At 41.7% G+C, this 26,402-nt stretch overlaps 2 protein-coding genes across 2 annotated transcripts in view; both read left to right on the plus strand.

The window, feature by feature from the left end:
* Nucleotides 1-1,944: 1,944 nt before the first annotated feature.
* LOC105825492 (putative protein MSS51 homolog, mitochondrial) lies at nt 1,945-6,854 on the plus strand. The gene is made up of 6 exons (XM_012663298.1): nt 1,945-2,184; nt 2,470-2,625; nt 3,222-3,346; nt 4,337-4,903; nt 5,894-5,987; nt 6,318-6,854. Exons 1-6 carry the CDS (start codon nt 1,964-1,966, stop codon nt 6,535-6,537), a joined length of 1,383 nt encoding a protein of 460 aa, XP_012518752.1. The 5' UTR covers nt 1,945-1,963; the 3' UTR covers nt 6,538-6,854.
* Nucleotides 6,855-11,078: 4,224 nt separating this feature from the next.
* Nucleotides 11,079-26,402, plus strand: part of ANXA7 (annexin A7) — a 17,915-nt gene continuing 2,591 nt past the window's right edge. Inside the window, exons 1-11 of the mRNA XM_012663225.1 lie at nt 11,079-11,145; nt 14,780-14,834; nt 16,940-17,144; nt 17,799-17,909; nt 18,392-18,444; nt 20,103-20,205; nt 21,379-21,473; nt 22,407-22,520; nt 22,733-22,903; nt 24,984-25,154; nt 25,232-25,342. Coding sequence (XP_012518679.1) covers nt 14,781-14,834; nt 16,940-17,144; nt 17,799-17,909; nt 18,392-18,444; nt 20,103-20,205; nt 21,379-21,473; nt 22,407-22,520; nt 22,733-22,903; nt 24,984-25,154; nt 25,232-25,342 — 1,188 coding nt within the window. The 5' untranslated portion in view covers nt 11,079-11,145; nt 14,780. The remainder of the gene's footprint in view (nt 11,146-14,779; nt 14,835-16,939; nt 17,145-17,798; nt 17,910-18,391; nt 18,445-20,102; nt 20,206-21,378; nt 21,474-22,406; nt 22,521-22,732; nt 22,904-24,983; nt 25,155-25,231; nt 25,343-26,402) is intronic.

A 26,402-nucleotide genomic window follows, 5' to 3' on the forward strand; every position in this document is an offset into this window, starting at 1 on the left:
AATCCCAATTTATTTATCATCCATTGGTGGATCTTTGGGTTATTTCTACCTTTTGGCTATTGTAAATAGTGCTGCTATGAATGTTCATGTGTAAACATTTGGTTGAGTACCTATTTTTAGTTATTTGGTATATATATCTAAGAATGAAATTGCTGGTTTGAGGAATTGCCATACTGTGTTCTATAGTGCCTGTACCATTTTACATTCCCATAAGTGTGCTTGAGAATTCCAATTACTCCACATCCTTATCAGCACTTAATTGTTTTCTGGTTTTTTGATAATAGTCCTCCTAGTGGGTATGAAGTGATATCTCATTGTGGTTTTGGTTTGCATTTCCCTCATGACTAATGAGCATATTTTCTTGTTTGTTGTCCATTTGCATATATTCTTTTAGAAAATTCTACTCAAATATTTTGCCCATTTTTTAGTTGAGTTGTCTGTTTTTTTGTTGTTGAATTATAGGAGTTCTTTAAATATTCTCGATACTAACCCCTTACCAGATACATGATTTGCAAATATTATCTCCCATTCTGTGGGTTGTCATTTGACTCTGTTGGTAATTTCCTTTGATGCACAAAAGTTTTTAATTTTGATGTAGTCCAATTTATCTATGTTGTTGTTATTGTTGTTACTTGTGCTTTGGTGTCGTATCTAAGAAATCATTGCCAAATCCATGTCATGAAGCTTGCCCCTGTTATCTTCTAACGTTTTTATAGTTTTAGCCCTTATATTTAGATCTCTAGACTTAACATTCGAACTCAAGTCATTCTGTTTCTTAATTTCCAGAGTGTGCCTATTTACATTTTTGTTCTCATTCTCTTCTCTGTGCTTAGAATTCCTCTTCCCCTATTTCCACGTATTCAGAATATTCCGATCTTTCAAGGTCTGTTCCAACTGCTACCTGTTTTATGAAGTCTTCCTATGGCTCACCCTCTGAAGAGAATCTCTTCTGATCTTCCATTAGTGCTTTAGTTTCACTTTTCTTGTAGGATTTACATATAATAATACCTTGTTTTATAGCTTACATCTAATCCCCCGTGAGACATTTAGATGAGATAGTGTATTTTTCATATTTGTTTCTATATAATATTCTGCAAATTATTTCATCTGTTTATTAGCAAATATATATTGAATAAATGGATGTCTTAGTATTTCTCGATATGGTCCCTTTTGTCTACTCAGCTCTTGTGGAAAGCATGGGAGAAAATGAGACAGGGAAAGAAGACATCACAAAGTCCTCGCTAGGTGGTGCAAGAGTGTAGGCTTACCTCTGCTTCAAAACTTACCTCTTTAGGAAATTTTCCTTGTAGTTTGTGTGACTTGCTTTGACTACATAACTCTTAGCATTGTGGTATACATTTAGTGTTACATTTATTTCATAGTTTATTGCTTGTAAACGTGATGATAGGTCTTTTAAAATAAATGTTTTATCTCTCTAACTAGGTTAGATTGGTTAATTCTCCAAATAGATGGTAGCTATGGACAGCCAAAACTGTTGCTTTTTCCTCTTTTAAGTCAATTTTGAAAATACACTAAAAATATGTGAATATCTTATTAGAAAGTCAGACGTTACAGAAAAGTCTAAAGTCACCCTTGATCCAACCCAGTTCCTATCCCACTGCCTTCTTACCCTACTCAGAGTTAATCACTGTTATCAGTTTTCTGTGAGCCCTCCCAGATCTTTTTCATGCATTTACTTACATGTTACTATATTATGTATAGAACTTCATATGTAACACATATATGTATAAATTATATTCATATATAATTATTTCTCCTCTATTTTTCACAGCTGCCTGTGGTGGTCAGTAATCAGTAAATACTAAATCTTATTGATAACCTGGGTCTGAGAGACCAGAAGGAGAAGTGAAAGTCAAGCATATGAAAATACTATGTGTCCAGCTTATAAAATTCCATTCCATATCTGTTCTGCCTATAGTCTCCAGGTATCATTGGACAGGCCATGGCTCCACGGTCGCGGCAACGAAGGCACAAGAAACTCCCCTCATCTGTGGCTCCTGTGCCTGTGACCCCACCCACAGTTGTGACCCCTGTGCCTCTGACCCCCTCAAAACCTGGCCCTAGCATTGATGCACTTGGCTTCGTATCCTTGGAGAACAATGTTCCTGGCCTATCCCAGCTGATCCTTCAAAAGCTGAACATGAAAAGCTATGAAGAATACAAGTGAGTGACCAGCTTTATGGAAGAGGGATATATTGTATTTGGTAGAAGTGATTTCAGAAGGTAGAAAGGGAATATAATTTGGGCAATATGGGATATTTGCAGTGAGGGATTTTCATATCCTAACTTTTGCCAGTTTTATTACTATAGAAATAATTGGCTTAAGTGAGAAATGGTATCGGTAGGAGACATAGGAGTAGGTGGTATAGGAAGTAAGATGGGGGACGTGAGAGATTTTGGAAATATTCTTTTCCTTATTGCCTTTTCTTCTGCCTGCTGTTTCTGCAGGCTGGTGGTAGATGGGGGTATCCCTGTATCAGGCTTTGGATTTCGATGTCCTCAAGAAATGTTCCAGAGGATGGAGGACACATTCCAATTCTGTGCTCACTGTAGAGCACTCCCTAGTGGCCTTTCAGACTCCAAGGTCCTCCGGCACTGCAAAAGGTGACTCGTGGGGTGGGTAATGGGGAGACATTCAGAAATGACCCTGTACTAAGACCTCATTCCAAAAGGAAAGGTCTGAAAGGTTTCTAATTAACTTAAGGCTCTTTCCTCATTTTGTATCATCCGGACTACAGAGTGATCATAACAGGGTTCTAATCCTGCTTATTTTTGGTGTCACAGGGAAGTGAGACAAGAGACCACAATACAATCCTCTGTGTCTCCCTTTTCTTGAGTACTCAAAGTGTCAGACCACATCTGCTTTAAGAAGGTTGGGGTTGAACTATACCTGTGATGACAGGGCAGCTACAAACTCCTGGTGTTTTGTTTTGTTTTAAAAGAGATATAAAAAGTGAGATGTTCCAGATAGATAGAGATTGTCACTCTGTCACTTTGTCTGGGAGAATAATTATATTTCCAACTATCTCCTGCCTCTTCTGCCAAATGCAGTATCCAAATTTGTTGTATCATTCCTTTCCCTACCTTCCTGACCCATTCACTGATCTTTCTTCCTAGGTATAGGAATATCAGTCCCTTTCCCAGACACCCCCAATCACCTTTATGTATACAACATCTATTCCTGTGACTCATTCTCTCAGGTGCAGAAATGTCTATTACTGTGGTCCAGAGTGCCAGAAGTCAGATTGGCCAGCACACAGGAGGGTTTGTCAAGAGCTTCGTCTTGTGGCTGTGGACCGTCTCATGGAATGGCTTCTGGTCACAGGTGGAGTGGTAGTATTGGGAAACTTTGCTATAATGGTCATAGTTGGTTGTACTTGAAGGAATATATGAAAATGTATTGTCATGAAAAAAGAGGAACCTGGGGCAAGGAATGGGGCACTCCTGGTCACTGGTTGGCAGAGTGAACATAGAGGGAATATAGATCATTAGTGAGAAGGGAATTTTGAAGCCAGGAAAGGATTACATTACCTTTTTTTTTTTTTTTTCCTGATAGATATAGGGGATACAAGTGTTTTTCATTACATGGATAAATTATATAATGCTGAAGTCAGAGCTTTCAGTGTACCCATCACCAGAAGAGTGTACATTGTACTCAATAGGCAGATTTTTATTCCTCATGCCCCTCTCACCCTCTACCCTTTTTAGTTTTCAATGTCTATTACATCACTTTATGACCATATATACCCCTTGTTTAGCTTCCACTTATAAGAGAGAACATGTGGTATTTGTTTTTCCATTCCTGAGATAATTCACATAGAATAATGGTCTATAGTTCCATCCAACTTGCTGCAAAAGACATTATTTCATTCCTTTTTATGGCTGAGTAGTACTCCATGGTGTATATTAATATATACACTACATTTTCTTTATCCACTCCTCAGTTGGTAGGCACTTAGGTTCATTCTGTATCTTTGCAATTGTGAATTGTACTACAATAAACATTTGGGTGTAGGTATCATTTTTATAAAATGACTTCCTTAGATACCCAGTAGTGGGATTGCTAGATCAAATGGTAGGTTTACTTTGAGTTCTTTGAGAAATCTCCATACTGTTTTCCATAGAGGTTGTACTAGTTTACATTCCCACCAACAATGTATAAGCATTTCCTTTTTACTGCATCCATGCCAACATCTGTTTTTTGACTTTTTAATAATGGCCATTCTGACGGGTAAGGTGGTATCTCATTGTGATTTTAATTTGCATTTCCCTGATGATTAAGATTAGGTTACTTCTTATTCCTTCTTTCCTGCAGGTGATTTTGTCCTACCCTCAGGACCTTGGCCATGGCCAGGTGAAGTCGTACAAGACTGGGACACCTGGTTTTCTATGAAAGGGTCACAGCTAGATGCTACACTGGATGCTGTGCTAGGTAGTCATGCCATGACCACCCTATGGGCCAGTGTAGGACGGCCAAGGCCAGACCCAGATACCCTGCAGGGATCTTTGAAGCGGCTACTGACAGATGCCCTATCAAGGCCCTTGACAGTGGGCCTAGGGCTTAGGGCCTTCGGGATAGATGTTAGGAAGACTGGGGGAAGCGCAGTACATGTGATCGGTGCTTCCCATGTGGAGACATTTCTTGCTCGCCCTGGGGACTATGATGAGCTTGGCTACATGTTTCCTGGACACCTTGGACTCCGTGTGATCATGGTGGGTGTAGACGTGGCTACTGGCTTTTCACAGAGCACCTCAACTTCACCCCTGGAACCTGGCACAGTTCAGCTTAGTGGCCACAGGGACCTCTATCATGACTTCTGGGAGCAGCAGGTAGAGACTGGGCAGATAGCCCGTCCAGATTTGGCAGTGGCATTCCATCCAGGTAAGTCATTGGTTCAGAGGAATACTGTTTGGCTCCCCCTGAGAATTTTCCATCCTGAATCTTGCATCTTTTATCTTTGGGACCCCATTCATGTGGTCTCCTTAAACACAATATGATGACAATCTTGGTTGATAATTTGCCATATATACTACACCTGGGTTCAGAATTTTCTACTGAAGGCTGGGTGTGGTGGCTCATGCCTGTAATCCCAGCACTTTGGGAGGCCAAGGTAGGAGGATCACTTGAGGTCAGGAGTTCAAGATTAGCCTGGGCAACATAGTGAGACCCTGTCTCTACTCTCTACAAAAAATTTGAAAAATAAGTTAGCCGGCATGGTGGCATCCATCTGTAGTTGTAGCTACTCAAGAGGCTGAGGAAAGAGGATCCCTTGAGCCCAAGAATTCCAAGTTGCAGTGAGCTATGATCACCCCACTGTACTCCAGCCTGGGCAACAGAGCAGGACTCTGCTTTAAAAAAAAACAAAAACCCAAAAACAAAAGAAGAAACTGGGGTGGACGATCATGAGTATTGGGGATGAGCAAAGTGAAGGATGGTGTGTACACAATCAAAGAAATATCTTGCTCTTACAGTCTACTTTAGTCTTTCCCCTCCCTTTTCTTTTTTTTTGTTTTTTTTTTGAGACAGAGTCTCACTGTGTTGCCCGGGCTAGAGTGCCGTGGCGTCAGCCTAGCTCACAGCGACCTCAAACTCCTGGGCTCAAGCAATCCTTCTGCCTCAGCCTCCCAAGTAGCTGGGACTACAGGCATGCGCCACCATGCCCGGCTAGTTTTTTCTATATATTTTTAGTTGTCCAATTAATTTCTTTCTATTTTTAGTAGAGACGGGGTCTCGCTCTTGCTCAGGCTGGTTTCGAACTCCTGAGCTCAAACAATCCACCCGCCTCGGCCTCCCAGAGAGCTAGGATTACAGGCGTGAGCCACCGCGCCCGGCCCTCCCCTCCCTTTTCTTATTTCCATTTTTGTTCCATAGGTTTCCATTCCTCCCCAGACTTGATGGAAGCTTGGCTGCCCACCTTGCTGCTACTTCGTGACTACAAGATCCCTACATTGATTACTCTTTACAGGTTTGGACCTCTTCGTATATGTGATACTCCCCTGACTGACTCATACCTCTCTTTATAAAGATGAGCTCATTTTACTCCCCCCTTGCTCATCTACCTTATGGTAAGGATATTCTTCCTCCCCACATGTGGCTTTTTCATCCCCTTGGAACAAAGTCCTATACTAGTTAATCGGGTATTTAGTGAGACATTTGGGAGGAAGGGATATCTCTTGCCTAGTGTAGCCTTGGGTAATTTGGGCAGTTGTTGAGTCCAGAAATGTCAGGCTCTTGAGCAATTTCTCCCTTATCTCTCATAATCATTAGAGCAATTTCTCTTATCTCTCTTCCACAGCCATCAGGAATTGGCATCCTCTTTGCAGATTCTGGTGGAACTGGACACACACATCACTGCCTATGGGGCTAATCCTTTCATGTCCCTCAAACCTGAACAGGTCTATTCCAACCCCAACAAGCAGCCAGTATACTGCAGTGCCTACTATATCATGTTTCTTGGAAGGTCCTGCCAGCTGGATAAGAGGCGATTGGAAGAGAAAGTAGATGGTGGGGTTTAAATAGATCCTGACTGAATATCTGGAAAATGAAGTGGTTGTGATGAAATTACCCCATTAATGCCAGGTTGTTGCCAGCTTTGAAACCCACTATATTCTAAACCTCATTCACTATCTGGGTAAAGATTCTCAGCTGAGTCAGAGTTCCTGTATTATGTGACTCATTTCTAAGAGTTTAGCCACAGTAGTTTCTAGAGATAGGATTCTAGAGTTAGTGGTTGGCAAGAGGCCCTGATGTTGATCTTTCCAGAGTATAGAGTTCCTAACAGTTTCCTTTGTGAGGAAGTTATGCCTTTTGACTGGAACCACATAGCGCTGAGGAGAAGAATGAGAACCACCTTTTCCATATGAAAAAGACTTTCTTCCCATCGAGCAATTTGGGCTAAAAAATGGAGAGGTGATGCCAGGTGTGGTGTCTCACGCCTGTAATCCTAGCACTCTGGGAGGCCAAGGTGGGAGGATTGCTTGAGCTCAGGAGTTCCAGACCAACCTGAGCAAGAGGGAAACCCCGTCTCTACTAAAAATAGAAAGAAATTTGGCTGGGAAACTAAAAATATAAAAAATTAGTCGGGCGTAGTGGCACATGCCTGTAGTCCCAGCTACTTGGCAGGCTGAGGCAGGAGAATCACTTGAGCCCAGGAGTTTGAGGTTGCTGAGAGCTAAGCTGATGCCAGGGCACTCTACCGGCAACAGAACAATACTCTGTCTCAAATAAATAAATAAATAAAAATAAAAATTTAAAAAAAGGAATGAAGTACTGATTCATGCTACAACATGGATGAACCTTGAGAACATTAAGTGAAAGAAGCCAGTCACAAAAAACCACATATTGTATGAGTGCATTTATATGAAATGTTCAGAATAGGCAAGTCTATGGAGACAGAAAGTAGATGAGTGGCTGCATATGGATGGGGAAGATAGGGGTGTTGGGGGGTGATGGCTAAAGGGTATGGGATTTCTTTTGGGGTGATATAACCATTCTAAAATTGTGATGGATGCACAATTCTTGTACTAAAAACCATTGAATTATATACTTGATATCAGCAGATTATATATTTCAATAAACTCTAAATTTTGGGGGGTGCCGAGTGTGGTGGTTCACGCCTATAATCCCAGCACTTTGAGAGGCCGAAGCAGGAGGATTGCTTGAGGCCAGGAGTTTGAGACCAGCCTAGGCAACATAGTGAGACCTCATCTCTACAGAAAATAAAAAATTAGCCAGACGTGGTAGCACACACCTGTAGTCCCAGCTACTCAGGAGGCTGAGGAAGGAGGATCGCTTGAGCCCAGGAGTTAGAGGCTGTAGTGAGCTATGATTGCACCACTGCACTCCAGCCTGGGTGACAGAGCGAGACCCTGTCTCTAAAAAAAAAGTTTTTTTGTAAATCTTAGAAAATATAAAAGCACTTTTTCCCCCCTAAGAGACAGGGTCTCATTCTGTCACACAGGCTGGAGTGTAGTGGCATGATCATAGTTCACTACAGCCTCCATCTCCTGGGCTCCTGGGCTCCTGAATCTTCCGAGTATCCACAACTACAGGCATATGCTACCATGACCCACTGAAAGTTGGTACACTATTGTCATGGTTCAGACAAGAGATAGTGCAGTTGTCGGTTAAGATAATAGTGGTGGGCATGAAAAGCAAGAGGTAATTTATAAGTTAAGTAGATAGTGACACTTTGTAGATTGAACATGAAAGTAAAATTTATAGGATATAGTTACTGATTGTGATTATTGAAGGGTGGTATATCTGTCAGAGTCTAATCAGGAGACAGAAACAGATGACACAAAAATTTCCCACTTAATAAAATGGTGGTGATAGTATATAAAAGTTAAAATGTCTAGCTTCATACTAAATGCTGAGGATTCTAAGATGGCATCTTCCCTTAAAGTGTTTCAGTTTAATAGGAGGTTGACATAAGCAAGGGCAATATAATAATTATATTTTCTAAAGTTAGCACATGAAGTAAAAAAAATATTTTCAAAACTACCTTTGAAAATCCCTTAGGATAGGACTACCATAGGTCCTCTCAGTAGGTCTGGCAGAGTTAGTTTTTCCTTCAATATTGGAAAGGCATCTCTATTTAGTTGATCACCAGATGATGTAGTTGGCTTGGTTTTAGGGGCCGTATTGTAGTCCATCAGACAGTCAATTATTTAATGAACACTTACTACTGGGCTATAGAGATATCCCTGTTCTCGAGGAGCTTACATTTTAGTGGAGGAGACAAACAGTAAACATGGCATTCCAGATACTTTTAAGTACTATCAAGAAAATTAAATGGAGTAATGAGTATATAATTGGTAGTGATATTGGTGGCTGTGGCAGCTACTAATGCTGCATTATCAGGGAATACCTCTCTGAAGAGATGACATTTTAGATGACACTGGAGAATATTTTGATTAGAAACAATAGCAAGGGCAAAGTCCTGAGAATCTCTGGTGTGTTTGGGTACAGGCTTGGTATGTTTGAACAAAAGGCTACTGTGACCAGAGCTTAGTAATTGAGAAGGAAAGTAAAAAGGGATGAGATGAGAGGGGTAGGCAGGGACTAGATTATATAGGGTCTAATACCATGGTTAGGAGTTTTGATTTTATTCTGGTTCTAGTGGGAACCTATTAAAGAAGTTTAATCAAAGAAATGATATGATGCAATTTATTCTTTAAAAAGATCACTATGATGGGTTTCTTAACCTCAGGACTGTTGACATTTTGGGTTGAATAATTCTTTACTGTAGAAATTGTATGATATTTGATAGCATCCTACAACATTGTAGGCATTGTAGGATACTTGGTAGTATCCCTGGTCTCTACTCACTAGATGCTAGTAACAGCCTTCCCCAGTTTTGACAACCCAAAATATCTCCAAATATTGCCAAGTGTCCCCTGAGGGACAAAATTACTGTTCTAACTGTACAAAAAAAGTATGTGTACTTAAACACCAGATTCTGACAGTGCTGGAACATACAATGGCCTTCAGAGGTATTTTGCTTTGTTTTTGCTAAGTTTATGCTTATATGCTCTGACTCCACTATTAAATGTGCCACAGTGGACATCTATAAAAGGTCTAGTTGAGTGCAAAAAGGGAATACTGTAAGTCTCCCGAAGGGAAGGCAAGGAAAAAGGATTAGGTCAGGAAGAGTTTCTTGGAGCAAGAGAGAGATGAGCAGCCTTTGAATCAAGTCTAAATAGATGAATAATTGTAAAAAGGTGGGCAGTGCTTTCTAGACAGAGGAAGCATGAGGAAAGGCTGTCTGATCCTGAAGTGCCTTTTATGCCAGGAAAGAAGGACAAGTTGAAAGGATGGAATGGGAAATGTAGTGGTAGTGTCTGAACAGGCTAATGGATATTTGGGCCTACAGCTCAGGAAAGTGGGCTGGAAATAAGAGGTTTGGAAAATATCCTCTCACGGTGATAATTAAGGCAGAGGGAGGGGTTGGGGATGAGCTCACCAAAGAAATAGTGTAAACAGTAGTAAGGACAGGCTTCTCAGGGAATACTCAAATTCTGGAGGTCTCTGGAGCAGAAAGGACAGAAAGGCTTATTTGCCAGGTAGACAGACTGTTGGAAGCTGAGGAATTAATGCTGGGTATCCAGAATGTTGTGCAGTTTTGTCTACCATTGTTAAATTTGGCAATGACGCACCTCAAGTATTAAATACTTTCCACTTCACCCCTGCTTGGGGGCCATGTTTATCCTCCTCTTGCCACTTAAAATGGTAACCACCCCATACCACCCCCATGAGGAAGCTTTTAGGTTGAAAAGCATGTAGAGTAATAGGTTGATGGTTTTGGACCTTTAGTGTGCATCAGAACCATCTGGAGGGCTTGTTAAAACAAATTACTGGGCAGGAGTTTGATTGAGTGGGTCTAAGGTGGAGTCTGAGAATTTGCATTACTAATACGTTTCCAGGTGCTGTTGCTAATTTGGGAACTACATTATGAGAACCACTGTAAAAGGTAACAGACTGGTTTTTGCTGTGGAATACAAATTCCTTAACGAGTTAAAATATTAGTTCGAGCCCTTGTAACTGCCTCAAATGTTTAATACTAATGTGTCTTTAATGCTCTAGGGCATGAGGAGATCCTCGAATCACCTAACAACTGCCTTCCGTAGTGATGTTGATTAGTACATCTCCGGTTCGGACTATCTAGAATTCCCAATAAATATTAATTCATTTTACAGAAAGCTAATAAAAAAACGCCGTCTCCCATTTTAGAGGCAGAGAGAGGCTGCACCGGCCTCCCAGTCTCAGCCCCTCTCTGCTCCCCACCACTGAAGGGGCCCCGGGATTCCCCCGGAACTGCTGCAACTTCCTAATTGACATGAGAGAGCCCAAAAAGGATTGGGGGAGGGTCCCTGGGACCTAGAAACGTGATAAAACGGGCTGCGCCACCCGAAGGGAGGGGCTTTTCCCGCAGGGGGGGCCGAGGGGCGGGACCAAGCGAAAGTCCCCGCCCTCAGCGCCCTCTCGAGCTTCGGGGCGTTCCCGGTTGCGCCGCTACGGTCACGGGCCTGCGCGGCGGCCCCGGCGCCCCGCCCTCCACGGGCCCGCCCCGGCTCCATCTTGCGGGCGAGCGGGTTGGGCTGTGACGCTGCTCCAGGGGTCAGGTGAGGAACGGCGCCCCCTCCCTCTCCCACCCCCTAGTCCGTCTCGGTCACCTCGCCCTCGACCCGCTCTGCGGCCTGCGGTCTCAGAGATCGTGCGGCCCTCCCTGCCTGTGCCCCGCGCCCGCGCGCAGCGGAGGTGCTCTGTGGGCCTCCTGGGCGGTGGCGACTCGGTGTGGGCGTCTCGGGACCCGGGCTGCCGGACCGGGGCGCATTGGGTGGGACTAATGAGGCGGCCAGTCGGCGTACGGGAAGACGAAGGCCTGTCGGTCGGTCCTCTGGGCCACTTGGTGGTGCGGAGATCCGAGGGACGCCCTGCCCTCAGGCAGGTGGACCCCAGGTGGAAGTGCTGAGGCCAGAGGGTAGCCGTGCTGAAGCGACCTCAGGGGAGGCTGAGTAGGGAAACCAGCGAGCAGACCGAAGGCTAAGTCTGGCCGGTGACTAGACTTTCCAGTGACACAGCGAATTTAGGGAAACTTGGGAAATTTGTATTGTGCTTAGTGAACGCTAGGGCAGAATGCACAAACCTCAGGTTGCTCAGATTTACAATTCTTGAAAACTGTTTTAGGATAGCATTCCAGATTCAATCCTTGTTTCTTGACCAGCAAACGTGTTGTGATACCACTCCATCCCCAAGGAAACCAAGATACAGAGGGAGATGGCTGATGTCCACCATAAAGTGACAGAAATGAAGACTGTCTCTTCCGACTGCCTTTTTTTTATTAAGGGGAGAAAAAGGACTTTATTGCAAGCTGAAAGGAAGCGAAAATAGACTGCGCCGTGCGGAGCGGGCCTTTGTCCGCATGGTCTCTGGCCTTCTGACTGCCTTTAAACTCCCTAATTTCTGCCAGCTGATAAGGAGCTAATCTGCTAAAGTAATCTGCCCTAATTAGGCAGTGAGTGTAATGAGTTACCTGTCAGGCAAGGAAGGAGTTTCAAGAACTAGATAAGGCAGGTAGAAGAGAGAGTTTTGGCGCTGCAAACTTAAGGCATCTTTCAGTCCTCACTGGTGGGTGGGTGGCAGTCTACCTGTCCCTGCAGAATTCTAGCCATGCCTCATTCTTTATCCAAATTGCTGTCTGATTTAAATGGCCCTTCCAGACCCAGAGGCTAGTTTTGGAAAATCTTACCTGCTGATGTCCATCTTCAGCCGCTCTTCCTGTTTTGTGTATTTCCTCCCCATAAATTTGCAACAGCTGCCTCTTGTGTTCCTGGGCTTCATGCCATCTATGAGACACCTATAGTGAGGACCCAACCCTTTTACTAGCTGACTCACTGGGTGGAGATGGTTTGGAGAACCAAGAATGATTGTCTTTTATAAGTGGTTGGTGACAGAAAATGTTGAAAAGAAAAGAAAAAAGCCCTGGTTCACCAGTCTGGTCTTAGTCCCTTGAGCAAAGTTGAGTAATTTGTTGAGTCATCCTGGGGTTTGTTTAGCTTTTTACAAAAACTTTTTAAAAAGTCTACTTTTTGAATAGATGATATGTGCACAATTCTAAATGGACTAAAGGTACATTGAAAAGTAAGTCTCCTCATTGTGCCCCAGTTCTCCTCCCAGGAGGCAGCCACTGTTTTCTACTTCAAGTATCTTTTCAGGGATATTCTATACATATATGTCAGATCCCACGAGTTGAAGGCTCAGACCCACAAGACTGAACACCCCACCCCCTCACCAGTTCCAAGTCTGATCCTCCAGAACTTCTGACAACTGGCTTCAAGTTGGGGTTCCCACCACCCCTCTTTGTGTTCAACTCATTTTCTAGAGCAGCTCACAGAATTCAGGGGAACATGTTTAGCAGTTTGTTACAAAGAATATTACAAAGAATGCAGATGATGTATATGGAGAGCTTTGGAGGAAGGGATGCAGAGCTTCCATGCCCTCTCTGAGAGCACAACCCTTCAGCAGCCTCCACATGCTCAGCTATCTGGAAGCTCTCTGAACCCTGTGCTTTGGGTTTTTGTGGAGGCATCATTACATAACATGAAATGATTGATTAAACCACTGGTGATCAACTTAACCTTCAGCTCCTCTCCCCTCCCTGGAGGTTGGGGGGTGCTGAAAATCTCAACCCTCTAATCCATTGCGGACTTTCTGGTGATCAACCCTGTCCTGAAGCTACCTGGCCATCAGTCAACTCATTAGGATACAAAAAGGTATCACTTTGGAGATTAAGGATTTTAGGAATTGTATGCCAGGTTTTGTAGAGGGGTGAGGGGATCTCTATGTGTTGCCCAGGTTAATCTCAAACTCCTGGCCTAAACAATCCTCCTGCCTTGGCCTCTCAGAGTGCTGGGATTATAGGTGTGAGCCACTGCACATGACCGTCTGCTTTTAAATGTTTGAAATTTTCTACCATGAAGTCAATAAACAATTGCAAAATAAAATAGTAAAAACATTTAAAAGATTACTGGAAATTTTAACAGTCATACGTTGATATTAAGAAACTGGCCGGGCATGGTAGCTCACGCCTGTAATCCTAGCACTCTGGGAGGCTGAGGTGGGAGGACTGCTTGAGGTCAGGAGAGACCAACCTGAGCAAGACTGAGACCACCTTTTTACTAAAAATAGAAAGATATTAGCTGGGCAACTAAAATAGAAAAAATTAGCTGGGCTTGGTGATGCATGCCTGTAGTCCCAGCTACTCAGGAGGCTGAGGCAGGAGGATCGCTTGAGCCCAGGAGTTTGAGGTTGCTGTGAGCTAGGATGATGCCACAGCACTTTAGCCTGGGCAACAGAGCGAGACTCTGTCTCAAAAAAAAAAAAAAAAAAGATATTAAGTGTGATGATGACATGGTTATATATATTATTTTTCAAGTACAGTACATCATGACATTGAAACATGGTTATATTTTTAAAACAGCCTTGTTAATTGTTTTTACAAAGTCTTTGTTTTTAGAGATATATACTGGAGTATATATAGGTTTATATATAGGTTAAAAGGATATAATGTCTGGGATTTGCCTCAGAATAATCCAGTGGAGTGGTGGGGAGTGAGTGAGAGTATTAAAGAAATGAGATTGTTCATGAATTGGTAGTTGTTGCAGCTGGATGATGGATCCATGGAGTTTACTTTTGAATAAGCTTGAAATTTGCCATAATCAAAAGTTAAATAAAAAGCCAGGGCTTAGTCCGGGTATGTGTGACTCTAGAATGTTAACTTTTAACTGTTACACCATTGTTTCCCATAATATGGTTTCACCATACAAGAGGATTTCTGTGGCACCTAGAAAGCATTTTTTATTTTAATAGTTATGTATTCATTTTAATATTATCTGTTTGTGGCAAGAAACCTATGGTAAGTTTTCCATTTATGGAAGTGGTATAAAACAAATTTAAGTAAAAAAATTAATTGGCTTAAAGAAAAATATTAAATAACAGTACCAGTAAATTGAGGTATGACAAAAATTGTGTGGTATGACAAGGAATTTGAAACTTTTGCTGTACCGACTCCATTAGCTCAAATGGTGAAATGAAGTATTTTATAAGCTTCTACCACCAATATCCACATTTTTAGTGCCTGTCAGACTCTTTTGAAAGAAGGGATATTTTGCATAAAACCTTGTGTTGTGTGTCTGTATATCTTCAAAATCCTTAACCCTTGTAAGAAATTACAGAGGACATTTTTTATTGTTACAGAATGTCGTACCCAGGCTATCCCCCTACAGGCTACCCACCTTTCCCTGGATATCCTGTAAGTATTGCCGCTTATAATACTAAAATAACTCATGTCCTCGAAACAGGTGGTGTATAGGAGTGGCCCGTTACTGATCTTGCAGATATGCTAGATCAGAGGTACTGTGTAGAATAAGTGAGTGAAGGCAGGGATTATGGGGAACTCAGAAGCACTTGCCTCAACCACAGCCAGCTACAGCTTGATTTGGCCGTGCACGGAGGACATCCCAGTGTTGCTAGATACTCCAATTCTTCAGGTAAAGCCAGGAACCTAGATTTTATGTGAAATTGCCCCAATTTTTTTTTCTTTTAGTGGAGGTGCTGGGGATTGAACCTGGGGCCTCATGCACCAAATTTTTTAAAATTTGGAAGTTTTTAAAAATGTTAGCTGCTGTATGAGCCAATAAGACGTTTATGTAAGCTAAGTCCATGCCACGAATCACTGGCTTTTAGCCTTCGTGTTAGAAGGTTATTAAAATAATTAAGAAGGGCTTGACTCAGTAACAAATTGCAGTGGATCAGAGGGCCCTGGATTTGTGGTTCTGAGATTTTTAGTGTTTGGAGTACGTTTTATAAATATGCTACAGAATCCCACCTTGTTGATAGTTGTACTACTGTGAAGACTCAACTCAGAGCTGAGGTATAAGTAAGAATTAAGCATTTCAGTTTCATACTCTTAAGTATGAAGTACTGTTCTCTAATGCTGGGAGAAAGAGGCCTATACAGGTTAGTGATAATATGTATATACTCATGCAAAGTGAATATATAGTGGTTGTGAATTTATTGTAGGAGAGATGAGTGCTATGAATATGTTCCCAAGTCCCTATGTACTAAACGGGACTCTGGCAACCATTTCAGTCAGTGTAATTGCTGAAACAGACAACCCCCAAATCTCAGTGGCTTAGCACAATAAAAACATATTTCTTGCTTGCTTCAGTCTTCTGGAAGTTAGTGGTGCAGTAGGAGTTGGGTGGGGGGAGGCTTTGTTTCATGTAGTATTTCAGGTTCCCAGACTCCTCTTTTGTTTGATTTTATAATACCATCCTTTGGCACCTTAGAGTCTTCCACTGGATCCTCTACTTACAGCTGACCAATGAAGGAAGAGCGTAGAGGATTGGGCAGAGGTTTTTAGGGGCTAGGCTGGAAGTGGTGTACATCACTTCTGTCTATGTTTATTCACTGGTATTCAATCGTGGTCCTACCCAACTGTAAGGGGGTCAGGGTAATGTAGTGTCTCTAGCTTTATGGCCTGGGAAGAAAGAGTTTAGTGAACACCTAACGATCTCTGCCACTCTTAGACATTTTGTGGTCTGAACTGTTATGTCCAAAATGTCACACTCTGTTTGTGACTCAGGTCATCTTTTTTGTTTTTTTGCTTTTAAATATTATGCAGTAAATCCAGGTACGTTACAAGAAAGCTATGAATTCCTCTTTTTTTTTTTTTTTTTTTTTTTTGAGACAGTATCTCACTCTGTTGCCCGGGCTAGAGTACTGTGGTGTCAGCCTGGTTCACAGCAACTCCTAGGCTCAAGTGATCCTTCTGCCTCAGCCTCCTGAGCAGCTGGGACTACATGCTCGCATCACCACATGTGGCTAATTTTATTCTATTTTTAGTAGAGACAGGCTCTTGCTCTTGCTCTTGCTCAAGCTGGTCTTGAACTCCTGACCTCAAGCAATCCTCCCGCCTCAGCCTCCTGGAATGCTAGGATTACAGGTGTGAGCCACCACACTGGGCCCATGAATTCCTCTTTAGGGTAGAGAGAGGAGGATCTTTCTCGTGTTTCCAGATGCTAGGAAAATGAAGGAACTAATGAGCTTCGTTAGTTTTTCCTGCAGCCTTGAGGTTTGTAAGGAACCTGGTTCTGACTGCCAAATAGAGAAAAACAAAACAAAACAAAAACCTCTTTTCCTGACCCATAGAATTAAATTTAACTGTATTCTGACAAACAGGTGTCCTGAGAAAGTAGTATACGTATGAACTAGAATAAGACACCAAGATTTCTAATGGGACTTTTAAAAAGTTAAAAAACAAGCTAGACCTTAATGGTAATCTCTGTTCTTTATTTTTAGATGGGTCATATTTCTCTATGATCACATTCATTTAAAATTATTCTCATTTTTCAGCCTGCAGGTCAGGAATCATCTTTTCCCCCTCCAGGTCAGTATCCTTATCCTAGTGGCTTTCCTCCAGTAGGAGGAGGTGCTTACCCACAAGTGCCAAGTAGTGGCTACCCAGGAGCTGGAGGCTACCCTGCACCTGGAGGTTATCCATCCCCTGGAGGCTATCCTGGTGCCCCACAGCCAGGGGGAGCTCCATCCTATCCTGGAGGTGAGTTATGGGTGTGGAATTAGTAATGATCTGGGATTGTTGTAACACTTTCCTTCTTTCTTTTAATCCTGTTCATTCTTGCTTGTTTTGTATGAGGTCAGAGTTGCTCTTAGCTAACCTCAGACAGTAAGGGACCTAGCTGGCAAGATAGAGGGATAAAAGTTCTCAGGGGGCATGAAAGCTGGGAGCAGTTTGAAAAATTCTGTTGTGAAGGGAATTGCAATAAATTTAATGGTAATAAAGGACCAATGTATAATCCTTTGGTTATTTGTAATCTTTTTTTGTTTGTTTTTTAAATGGACAAGCGGTTGCTTCATATGGTTATTTGTGATCTTAAGACCTGATTAAGACACTTGAATTAACATGACTCTGACCTTTAGGACAGCTTTATCCAAAGGTTGAAAAAAAAAAAAAGACAATGCTTTTGTATTGTAAGTTAATAAGGAAGATGAATAAAGTAAAATTTTAAAAATTGTATCTTTTACTGGGGAAGGGGTTGGTGAGAAGTTGAAGTTCTGAGTTTAGACCAAAAGGGACTGCTGTTACAGCATTAATAGCATATTTTTTCCATTGTTAACAGTAGACATTTTTCTAAAGTTATCTCTGTAATCATGGAACTGTCACTGTAGTTTATCGAACTGTTCTTTTCTCAAGTTCCTCCCGGCCAAGGATTCGGAGTCCCACCAGGTGGAGCAGGCTTTTCTGGCTATCCACAGCCACCTTCACAGTCCTATGGTGGGGGTCCAGCACAGGTCCCACTACCTGGTAGGTACCAGCTGACCACAAAAAAACGATATCATGGCCAGGTGTCGTGGCTCACGCCTGTGATCCTAACACTCTGGGAGGCCGGGGCAGGTGGATCGTTTGAGCTCACGAGTTCGAGACCAGCCTGAGCAAGAGCGAGACCGTCTCTACAAAAAATGGAAAAATTTTTCCTCAGGAGGCTGAGGCAGGAGGATCACTTGAGCCCAAGAGTGGGAGGTTGCAGTGAGCTATGATGATGCCACTGCACTCCAACCTGGGCGACAATGAGACCTTGTCTCAAGAAAAAAAGGGTTCTTAGGACCAAAGCTGATTTTAGATTCAGTAAATTATAATATTTAAAAAATGATCCTAATGAATATCATAGTGTAAATGTTCTTATGCTTCCATATTCATAATAATGCTGTTTTGAAAAATTCAATTATTTAATGCCTGTTTGCTGTACATTTTCTTTCCTTGTTTTTTTTTTTTTTTTTTAAACATAGGTGGCTTTCCTGGAGGACAGTATCCTGGAGGACAAGCTCCTTATCCTAGTCAGGTATGTTCACTCCTACTTTTTTTGTTTTTTTGTGTCTTTTTTTTTTGAGACAGAGTCTCACTCTGTCACCCAGGCTGGAGTACAGAGGTACAATCACAATTCACTGTAACCTTGAACTCCTGAGCTAAAGCGATCCTCTCACCTAATCTTTCCCAATAGCTGGGATTACAGGCATGTGCTATCGTGCCTGGCTAATTTTTAAATTTCTTTGTAGAGAGGGGGTCTTGTTATGTTGCCCAGGCTGATCCCAAACTCCTGGCCTCCAGCAATCCTCCTGCCTCAGCATCCCAAAGTGCTGGGATTACAGGCATGAACTGCCATGCTCGGCCGAATCCTACCATTTAAGTTTAGTCTAGGTAAATTGATAATGCCAAAGAAGGGCACCACTCCTTTGCTGACATAAGAGGTTTCCATGAAGCAGAGAAAACAGTCTGTGACAGTAACTTAACACTTTAATCTTTGCTTCTGATAGACCTTGTGCTCTCTTTAGTCCATCTGCTTTAAATACTGTCCTGATGACTTTGATAAGACAAGCATAGGTCCTTCTCACAGGTGATGATGCTCATAGTTTATCCTAGAGATTCACATTGGCTCTTGGCATTGATTTTAGTTCTACTACCACTTCCCTGCCATTACTAGCAGTTATAACTATGAACTTGGGCAATTTGTTGATTGGTATTTCTGGCAGTGGTTTATGAAGGGTGGTTTTTGTTTTCCACTTTTACCTTTATACTTTCCACTCTTCTTTCAGATCAATACAGAGTCCTTTCCTTCCTATCCTGTTTTCTCTCCTGTTTCTTTGGATTATAGCAGTGAAGTGAGTAAGGTTTTCTAATGTTCACTAATCACTAAGTACCCTGTATGTGCTTTCAGTTGTTTCTGATTTCTCATATATTTATCTCTCACTACTTCCTTTAGGACTCAGATGTATCTGTTTTATCTTTATGTCCCTGTAGTGATTGGCAGGGCTTTAAACATGGTAGCCAGTTAAGTCTTGAATTGATTTCTTAGTAGCCCTACTGGGAAACTTTCCGATTTCATATATCAAATCTTTACCCTGTCTCTATATAGCTCCTTAACTGTTTTATTCTTAAATTGTCTTGTTAATTTTTTTATATCATATTCAAGTTACTGGGAACATAAGCAGTATACTTTTATGCTTACATTTGTCTTGATTTTCTTATTGACTTCTATACTGTATATTTATAAAGATCTAGCATTTTCAAGCTTGTTTTAGCTGGGGTAGGAGAAGGATTACAGTATTGGAAGAGAAACACCTTAGTAATTTTTTTTTTTTTTTTTTTGGCTCACTTTCCTGATTTGAGGAATTTGAGCTTTAGAGAGATTGAGAAACTTGTCTAGGACTACACAGCTACTGAAAGACAAGATTTGTAACTTTAACTTCACAGGTTTGACCACCTTTTCTCCTGCAAGTTTGGTGTCTGGCTATCTGTTAGCAGGAGAAAATCCATCTGAAGGAGTATAGGTCTTTCCTATCTGTTCTAGAATGAGCCCTCCTAATAAAATGCTTATATCCTTGCCCTAAAACCCAAACACTGGCCTTCTTTTCTAAGCGTGATGTCTGGGGAAGTCTTTAAGTTTCTTTATTAGAAACTTATTGGAAGTCCTGACTTGGATTTTATGCCTTTTGTTCTCAGCCTGCTGCGATGACTCAGGGCACTCAAGGAACAGTCAGACCAGCTGCCAACTTCGATGCTATGAGAGATGCAGAAATTCTCCGTAAAGCAATGAAAGGTTTTGGTAAGGAAAACAGATTTTTGTCTTTTATATTAATAATAAGTTAAAGTGATTAATTCTAAAGTAAAAATGAACTGTTAACAAACCCACAAGGGGGGGTTCTCTGTTGCTCGCTGCACAGAAAACCAATTACTGAGACAACGAGGATTGTCAAGGAAGAAAGGATTTATTACAGGGGACATGTCTACTGGGAGGGGGAGGTATGAACTGTCTCAAATCTCTGTTCGCAATCAACAGGGTCGGGGATTTTTCTGGAGGTAAAATGAATGATGCATGAGGGGAGTGAGCATCATTACATGTTTGGGGCGGAGTGCAGGGCACGCAAGTACAGTGAAAAATCATGCTAGTAGATAGATCCCATGATCAAAAAATGGTGGATAAGTCCCTCCCAGGGTGGGGATTTTAGTAGTGTAATGAGCTGGGTGTGTTAATATTGGTCATTCTTTCAGCCTTGTGTGTAGGCAGAATGCAAGGGAGTAGGCTGCTCATGGGGTCTTAGGGTACAATCTGTGATGGGGCATTGCTTATCTTGTCTTCTCTGGACAAACAAGTGGTGTAAGGCTTGAAAAGGCTGGGAAAGAAACACAAAAGGGAATGCATCAGTGCAACAGAAAGTTACAAAGTTCCTATCAGCAAATCTTACTGCCCTGGGAACTCGAAGCATAAGAGAACTACAAAAAAACTATGAAAGTTTTCTCATTTATGGAGCTGGTTATAAAACCTTGTATCATAAACCAAGTTTATGTGTCAGCCTTGGTGCACACACCTCAATTTAATCTAGGACCTAGCACCTTGTAAGCATTCTAAGAGATAACCTCAAGGAGCACCCAACACAGACTTTGTCCTTACTTAAACTTGTCTGGGGCTGGGCATGGTGGCCCACGCCTGTAATCCTAGCACTCTGGGAGGCTGAAGTGGGAGGATCACTTGAGCTCAGGAGTTTGAGACCAGCCTAAGCAAGAGTGAGACTCTGTCTCTACTAAAAATAGGAAAAATTAGCTGAGTGTGGTGGCACATGCCTGTAGTCCCACCTACTCGGGAAGCTGAGGCAGGAGGATCACTAGAGCTCAGGAGCTAGAGGCTGCAGTGAGCCGTGATCACACCACTACACTCTAGTCAGGGAACTAGAGCAAGACACTGTCTCAAAACAAAACAAAACATGTATGGTTCTTTCAGGGACAGACGAGCAAGCAATTGTGGATGTTGTGGCCAACCGTTCCAATGATCAGAGGCAAAAAATTAAAGCAGCTTTTAAGACCATGTATGGCAAGGTATGTTTTTTTCTTGAGCAGTGGCCTGTAGACTCTGCATTCATGTCAGATTGGAATCCTATCTTTTTATTAGTACCTGTGGTATAGAGAGACAACTAGACTTTAGAGACCTCAGAAGTGGTATATTTGCTATTTGCTTCTCTCAAAAGCCTTTTTTGGCCGGGCATGGTGGCTCACGTCTGTAATCCTAGCACTCTGGGAGGCCAAGGCCAGAGGATCACTTGAGGTGAGGAGTTTGAGACCAGCCTGAGCAAGAGCGAGACCCCATCTCTACTAAAAATAGAAAAAATTAGCCGGGCGTGGTGGCACATGCCTGTAGTCCCAGCAAGGGAAGCTTGAATTATTCTTTGTTTCATGTATCTCTTGTCTTTGTATCTGTTACAGTGGTAGAACTGCAGTAAGGATTTGTTATTAGTCAGGTGTGGTGGCATGTGCCTATAATCCCAGCTATTTGGGAGGCTAAAGGGGAAGGATTGCTTGCACCCAGGAGTTCCATACCAGCCTGGACAACACAGTGAGACCTCATCTCAAAAACAACGACAACAAAAAAATAATTATTATTGTTTATTGATAGAATGAATAAAATACATCTGCTTGAGTGTAACAAACTTTAAATATATATATTTCTTACATAATCAGATTTGAAATTCAGGTTTTTATAAAGCAATTCTATTTCAATGTTCCATATTTTTTTTAGAGACAGCATCTTTCTCTCTTGCCCAGGCGGGAGTGGACTGGTATGATCATAGCTCACTGTAACCACTCACTGTAACCTTGATTTCCTGGCCTCAAGCGATCCTACTTCTTGGGCCTCCCAAAGTGCTGGGATTACAGGCATGAGCCACTGTACCCAGCCCCATATTTTCTATAAAAAGATGTCAGTGACAAAATTTGGAGAGCACATGTACTAAGCTTGCATTTGTAATTAAATAGGATTTAATCAAAGATCTCAAATCAGAGTTAAGTGGAAATATGGAAGAACTAATCCTTGCCCTGTTCATGCCTCCTACATATTATGATGCCTGGAGTTTACGGAACGCGATGCAGGTACTACATGTCATTTGTTGTATTTTACTCTATTTCGTATGTAAAACCCCATAAATGATTTACAGTGATAACGCAATACATTATTTCACATCATCTGAATATATAGTTTTTTGATTATAGAGAACAAAGAAATACTTGGTGAAATAGTAAGATTTAATTACTTCTAGAAATTTTGATTTTCTTTTGTATAATTCTTCCTTCTTTTCACATAGGGAGCAGGAACTCAGGAACGTGTATTGATTGAGATTTTGTGCACAAGAACAAATCAGGAAATCCGAGAAATCGTCGGATGCTATCGATCAGAATTTGGACGAGACCTTGAAAAGGACATTAGGTCAGATACATCAGGGCATTTTGAACGCTTACTTGTGTCCATGTGCCAGGTGAGTGCGGCATGAATGTATGTGTGTGGGTGAAGGGAACTTATTGCCTGTTGCCAGTGAGCGTCCTTTATTCCTTTTGATATTTAGCAATCTTGAAATATTGCCATTTTTAAGAGGGGCAACACTGAATCCAGTGTACAGATGTCTTTGTAGTTACTATTGGGATTTATTTCTGCAAATCTAGCTTTTGTAAGGAATCAGAAATTAACCTCTTTAAGGTTGTATGGAATCAGAAACCAGCTTGAGGCTCTGTGGCTAGAATGAAACTGTTCATTCATTCATTCATTTACTTTGACTCATAGTCTCACTCTGTCACCCAGGCTAGAGTGCAGTGGCATGGTCATAGTTCACTGCAGCCTTGAACTTCTGGGTCAAGTGATCTTTCCACCTCACCCTCCATAGTGGCTAGCACTACAGGCATGTACCACTACGCCTGCCTAATTTTTTTATTTTTTGTGGAGAGGAGGTCTCGCTATGTTGCCTAGGCTGGTCTTGAACTCCTGGCCTCAAGCAGTCCTCTCACCTCAGCCTCCCAAAGTGCTGGGATTACAAGCGTGAGCCACTGCACCTGGCCTGAAACTGTACATTTAAGCTTAGCACTATCCTGCCTATGACGCTGGCCATTAACTGAAGACATGCAGGACGGCTATGGAAGTACTAAAGGAGACGAGGACTATGTGGGAAGAGCCAGAAATGCAGAAAAACGTTGCAGAGTTCACAATAATACTGTGATTAGCACCTTCCTTATTCTAATTCCCCAATGTACTAGAGAATTGACAGAAAATACTCTAATTAGGGTATTTGGAATGCTATTAGGAACATACTTGGAATGAGATGATGCAAAAGACTATTCAATACCAGAAGTTATTGGCTATCCTGCCAGTGCACAAGGTTGGACTGTCTGGAGGGATCCAAAAGCAGAGGAGAGGCTCCTGAGAGCCGAGGGAAGTAGTGGCAGCAAGGGTAGAGTGCAAAAGTGAGTGGATGTAGAAATGAAAAGAAAGCAAATGGGTTGAAGGAAACTGAATTTACCTACATCAGAGTAACAGAGCAGGGAAGCAGGTTAGGATGTGAAAGGAACAAGAAGAAGAAGAAGAAAAAAGCAGGAACAGACATTTAATGCTAAAGAATGATTATTAAGACTGTACATGAGGTGCATAGTTTTCTTTATGCAAGTTCAAGGTCATACCTTTTCCAGGTGTGAGCAGAAGAGTAGCTAGGAAAATGGGACTATATGTATAAATCCAAAGGCAAAAATCGGGGAAGTTTTTCCTGAGCACCTTTACCTGTGCTATATTCAGTTGCCCATTTAGAATATGCCTGTACATAGGTGCTCTTCAGAAGACAGTTCTCCACCTTCAAGGAGCATCTTTCCAATCTTTCTGTTTTGTTCATCGAATGGTCACTGAGACTCTAGAGGGCAGCCTTTCCTTGGTTTGGGTTTGGGTTTCTATTTTGAGAGAAACCAACTGCCTCCTCCCTCCCACCTTCCCTCCTATCCCAGGGAAGAATTTGGTATACAAACTGCACAGTCTAGCAGAACTTGAGTTATTTATAGCTTCTTCTAAAAAGCTCATGTGTCATTTTTATGTATGTAGTATTAATTAATACGTATTAAGGTTACACTTAGATGAATGAAAGGAAGTTTATGAAGCCTCTGTATTATATCCTTCCTCCCTAGTCTTAAACTCCTTGAGGGCAGGGACCTTGTCTCTCTTGTGTCCCTGCCACCTAACATAGTGCCTGACACAAAGAAAGTGCTCAGTACCTTTCAGTTGTATGAATGAATACAAAGTAGAACTCAGTATGATGCATATTGATTTTAAATCCAAGCTAAGGAGAGTTATACTCTCTCCATTTGAATGGTAGTTTATATCTCCTAGTGGAAATATTTTTGTTTAAACCTTTTCTGGTTTAATTTAGTTCTCAAATCTCTGAAAGCCCTCATGTTAACATAATATCATTAAACCATGATCATTTATTTAAATTGTCCCTTTAAATCCCAAAGTGACTAGGTTGGAACAAAAATTTAATAGAACTTTTATTTCCTTCTACTAATTCCTGCCTTCCTCTTTTGCAGGGAAATCGTGATGAGAACCAGAGTGTAAACCACCAGATGGCTCAGGAAGATGCTCAGCGTCTCTATCAAGCTGGTGAGGGAAGACTAGGGACAGATGAATCTTGCTTTAACATGATCCTTGCCACGAGAAGCTTTCCTCAGCTGAAAGCTACCATGGAGGCTTATTCCAGGGTATGAGCTTTTCTTTTGAGAATTTGGCTTCTGTTCTAAGATGTGATAATATTTAACTCTGTAATTTTTCTTTGCAGATGGCTAATCGAGATTTGTTAAGCAGTGTGGGCCGTGAATTTTCCGGATATGTTGAAAGTGGTTTGAAGACCATCTGTAAGATACTTTTGTGCTTTGTTTTGCTTTGTTTTTAAATGAATGGGGGCTTTGAACAGTCGTTCCCATTAAGTGATGATAATTAATACAGCCACCTGGAATCTACTTAGGCAGTAGCTGAGCTAATCCTATGTTTTTTAACGCAATTTCCTATGAATGGTTGGTGTGATCACATAAGGTTGTTTTGGGATTATTTGGCCTTCATCTATATGACTTTCTTGGGAACTATGCAACAATATCTCATAGATTGTAGCACTTCCTTTAAGGTGAATGGGAAGGCCCGAAGGAACTACTAGTGCCACATAAAACATTTTGAGCCCCCAAAACATACCTTTTAAGTACTCAGCCCTCTGAGACCCTTTTCCCTTTTGAAATTAAACAAATGATTTCTGGGAGTCTAACACCCAGCTGTCTAACAAAATGGAAATTTCATTCCCATTGATAATATAGGACTAAGGAGAATATTAGTAACACATTGGTATTAGCAGTGGAATGTCTTATAAATGTTACTGTAGTAATTGTAGCAAAAGTAAAATCATACAGTTAGTACATCTCTGCCATCTGCACGGGGAGACTTTGCTAAGTGAATTTTCCAAAGAGAAAACCTGTCAGATTTCTGATCATCATTTTGAAGTCTTTGCTCAAATCTGTGTTTTCTCTTTTAAATTGGAGTGTATCTCATATCCTTCTCTGAGCCAGATGATATTCTTATCTTTTAGAATTCAGATTTTTGTCATTATTGCTTTTGGGTGAGGTATTACTAGGGCATAGACGCTACAGATTTTCATACTGTAAAGGGAAAGCATGTACAGAATCTAAGTCACCGCAACTATGGAGAGAAAATAGGATTTATTGGCCAAAGGGGATCTTCTAGAATTGAAGGTAATCTTTCTGATGCAGTTAGGAAGTTGGATGCTGAGAAAAATCAAGACTGGGAGAACATCCCCAACTCACCTCAGGTTTCTGAGATGATTACATAGATAATAATCACTGGTGGTAGCCTGGACACAGTGGCTCATGCCTGTAGTCCCAGCCCTTTGGGGGCCAAGGCAGGAGAATTCCATGAGGCTAGCAGTTCGAGACCAGCCTGGGCAA

Source organism: Propithecus coquereli, unplaced genomic scaffold (assembly GCF_000956105.1).
Source record: "Propithecus coquereli isolate 6110/MARCELLA unplaced genomic scaffold, Pcoq_1.0 Scaffold80, whole genome shotgun sequence".
NCBI classification, from domain to species: Eukaryota; Metazoa; Chordata; class Mammalia; order Primates; family Indriidae; genus Propithecus; species Propithecus coquereli.

Excerpts from the sequence above, each read along its gene's own strand:
- LOC105825492 (XM_012663298.1), top strand. The coding sequence starts at position 1,964 with ATGGCTCCACGGTCGCGGCAACGAAGGCACAAGAAACTCCCCTCATCT. Across the intron at positions 2,185-2,469 it reads AAAAGCTATGAAGAATACAA|GCTGGTGGTAGATGGGGGTA; the intron begins GTGAGTGACCAG and ends CTGTTTCTGCAG. Across the intron at positions 3,347-4,336 it reads GGAATGGCTTCTGGTCACAG|GTGATTTTGTCCTACCCTCA; the intron begins GTGGAGTGGTAG and ends TCTTTCCTGCAG.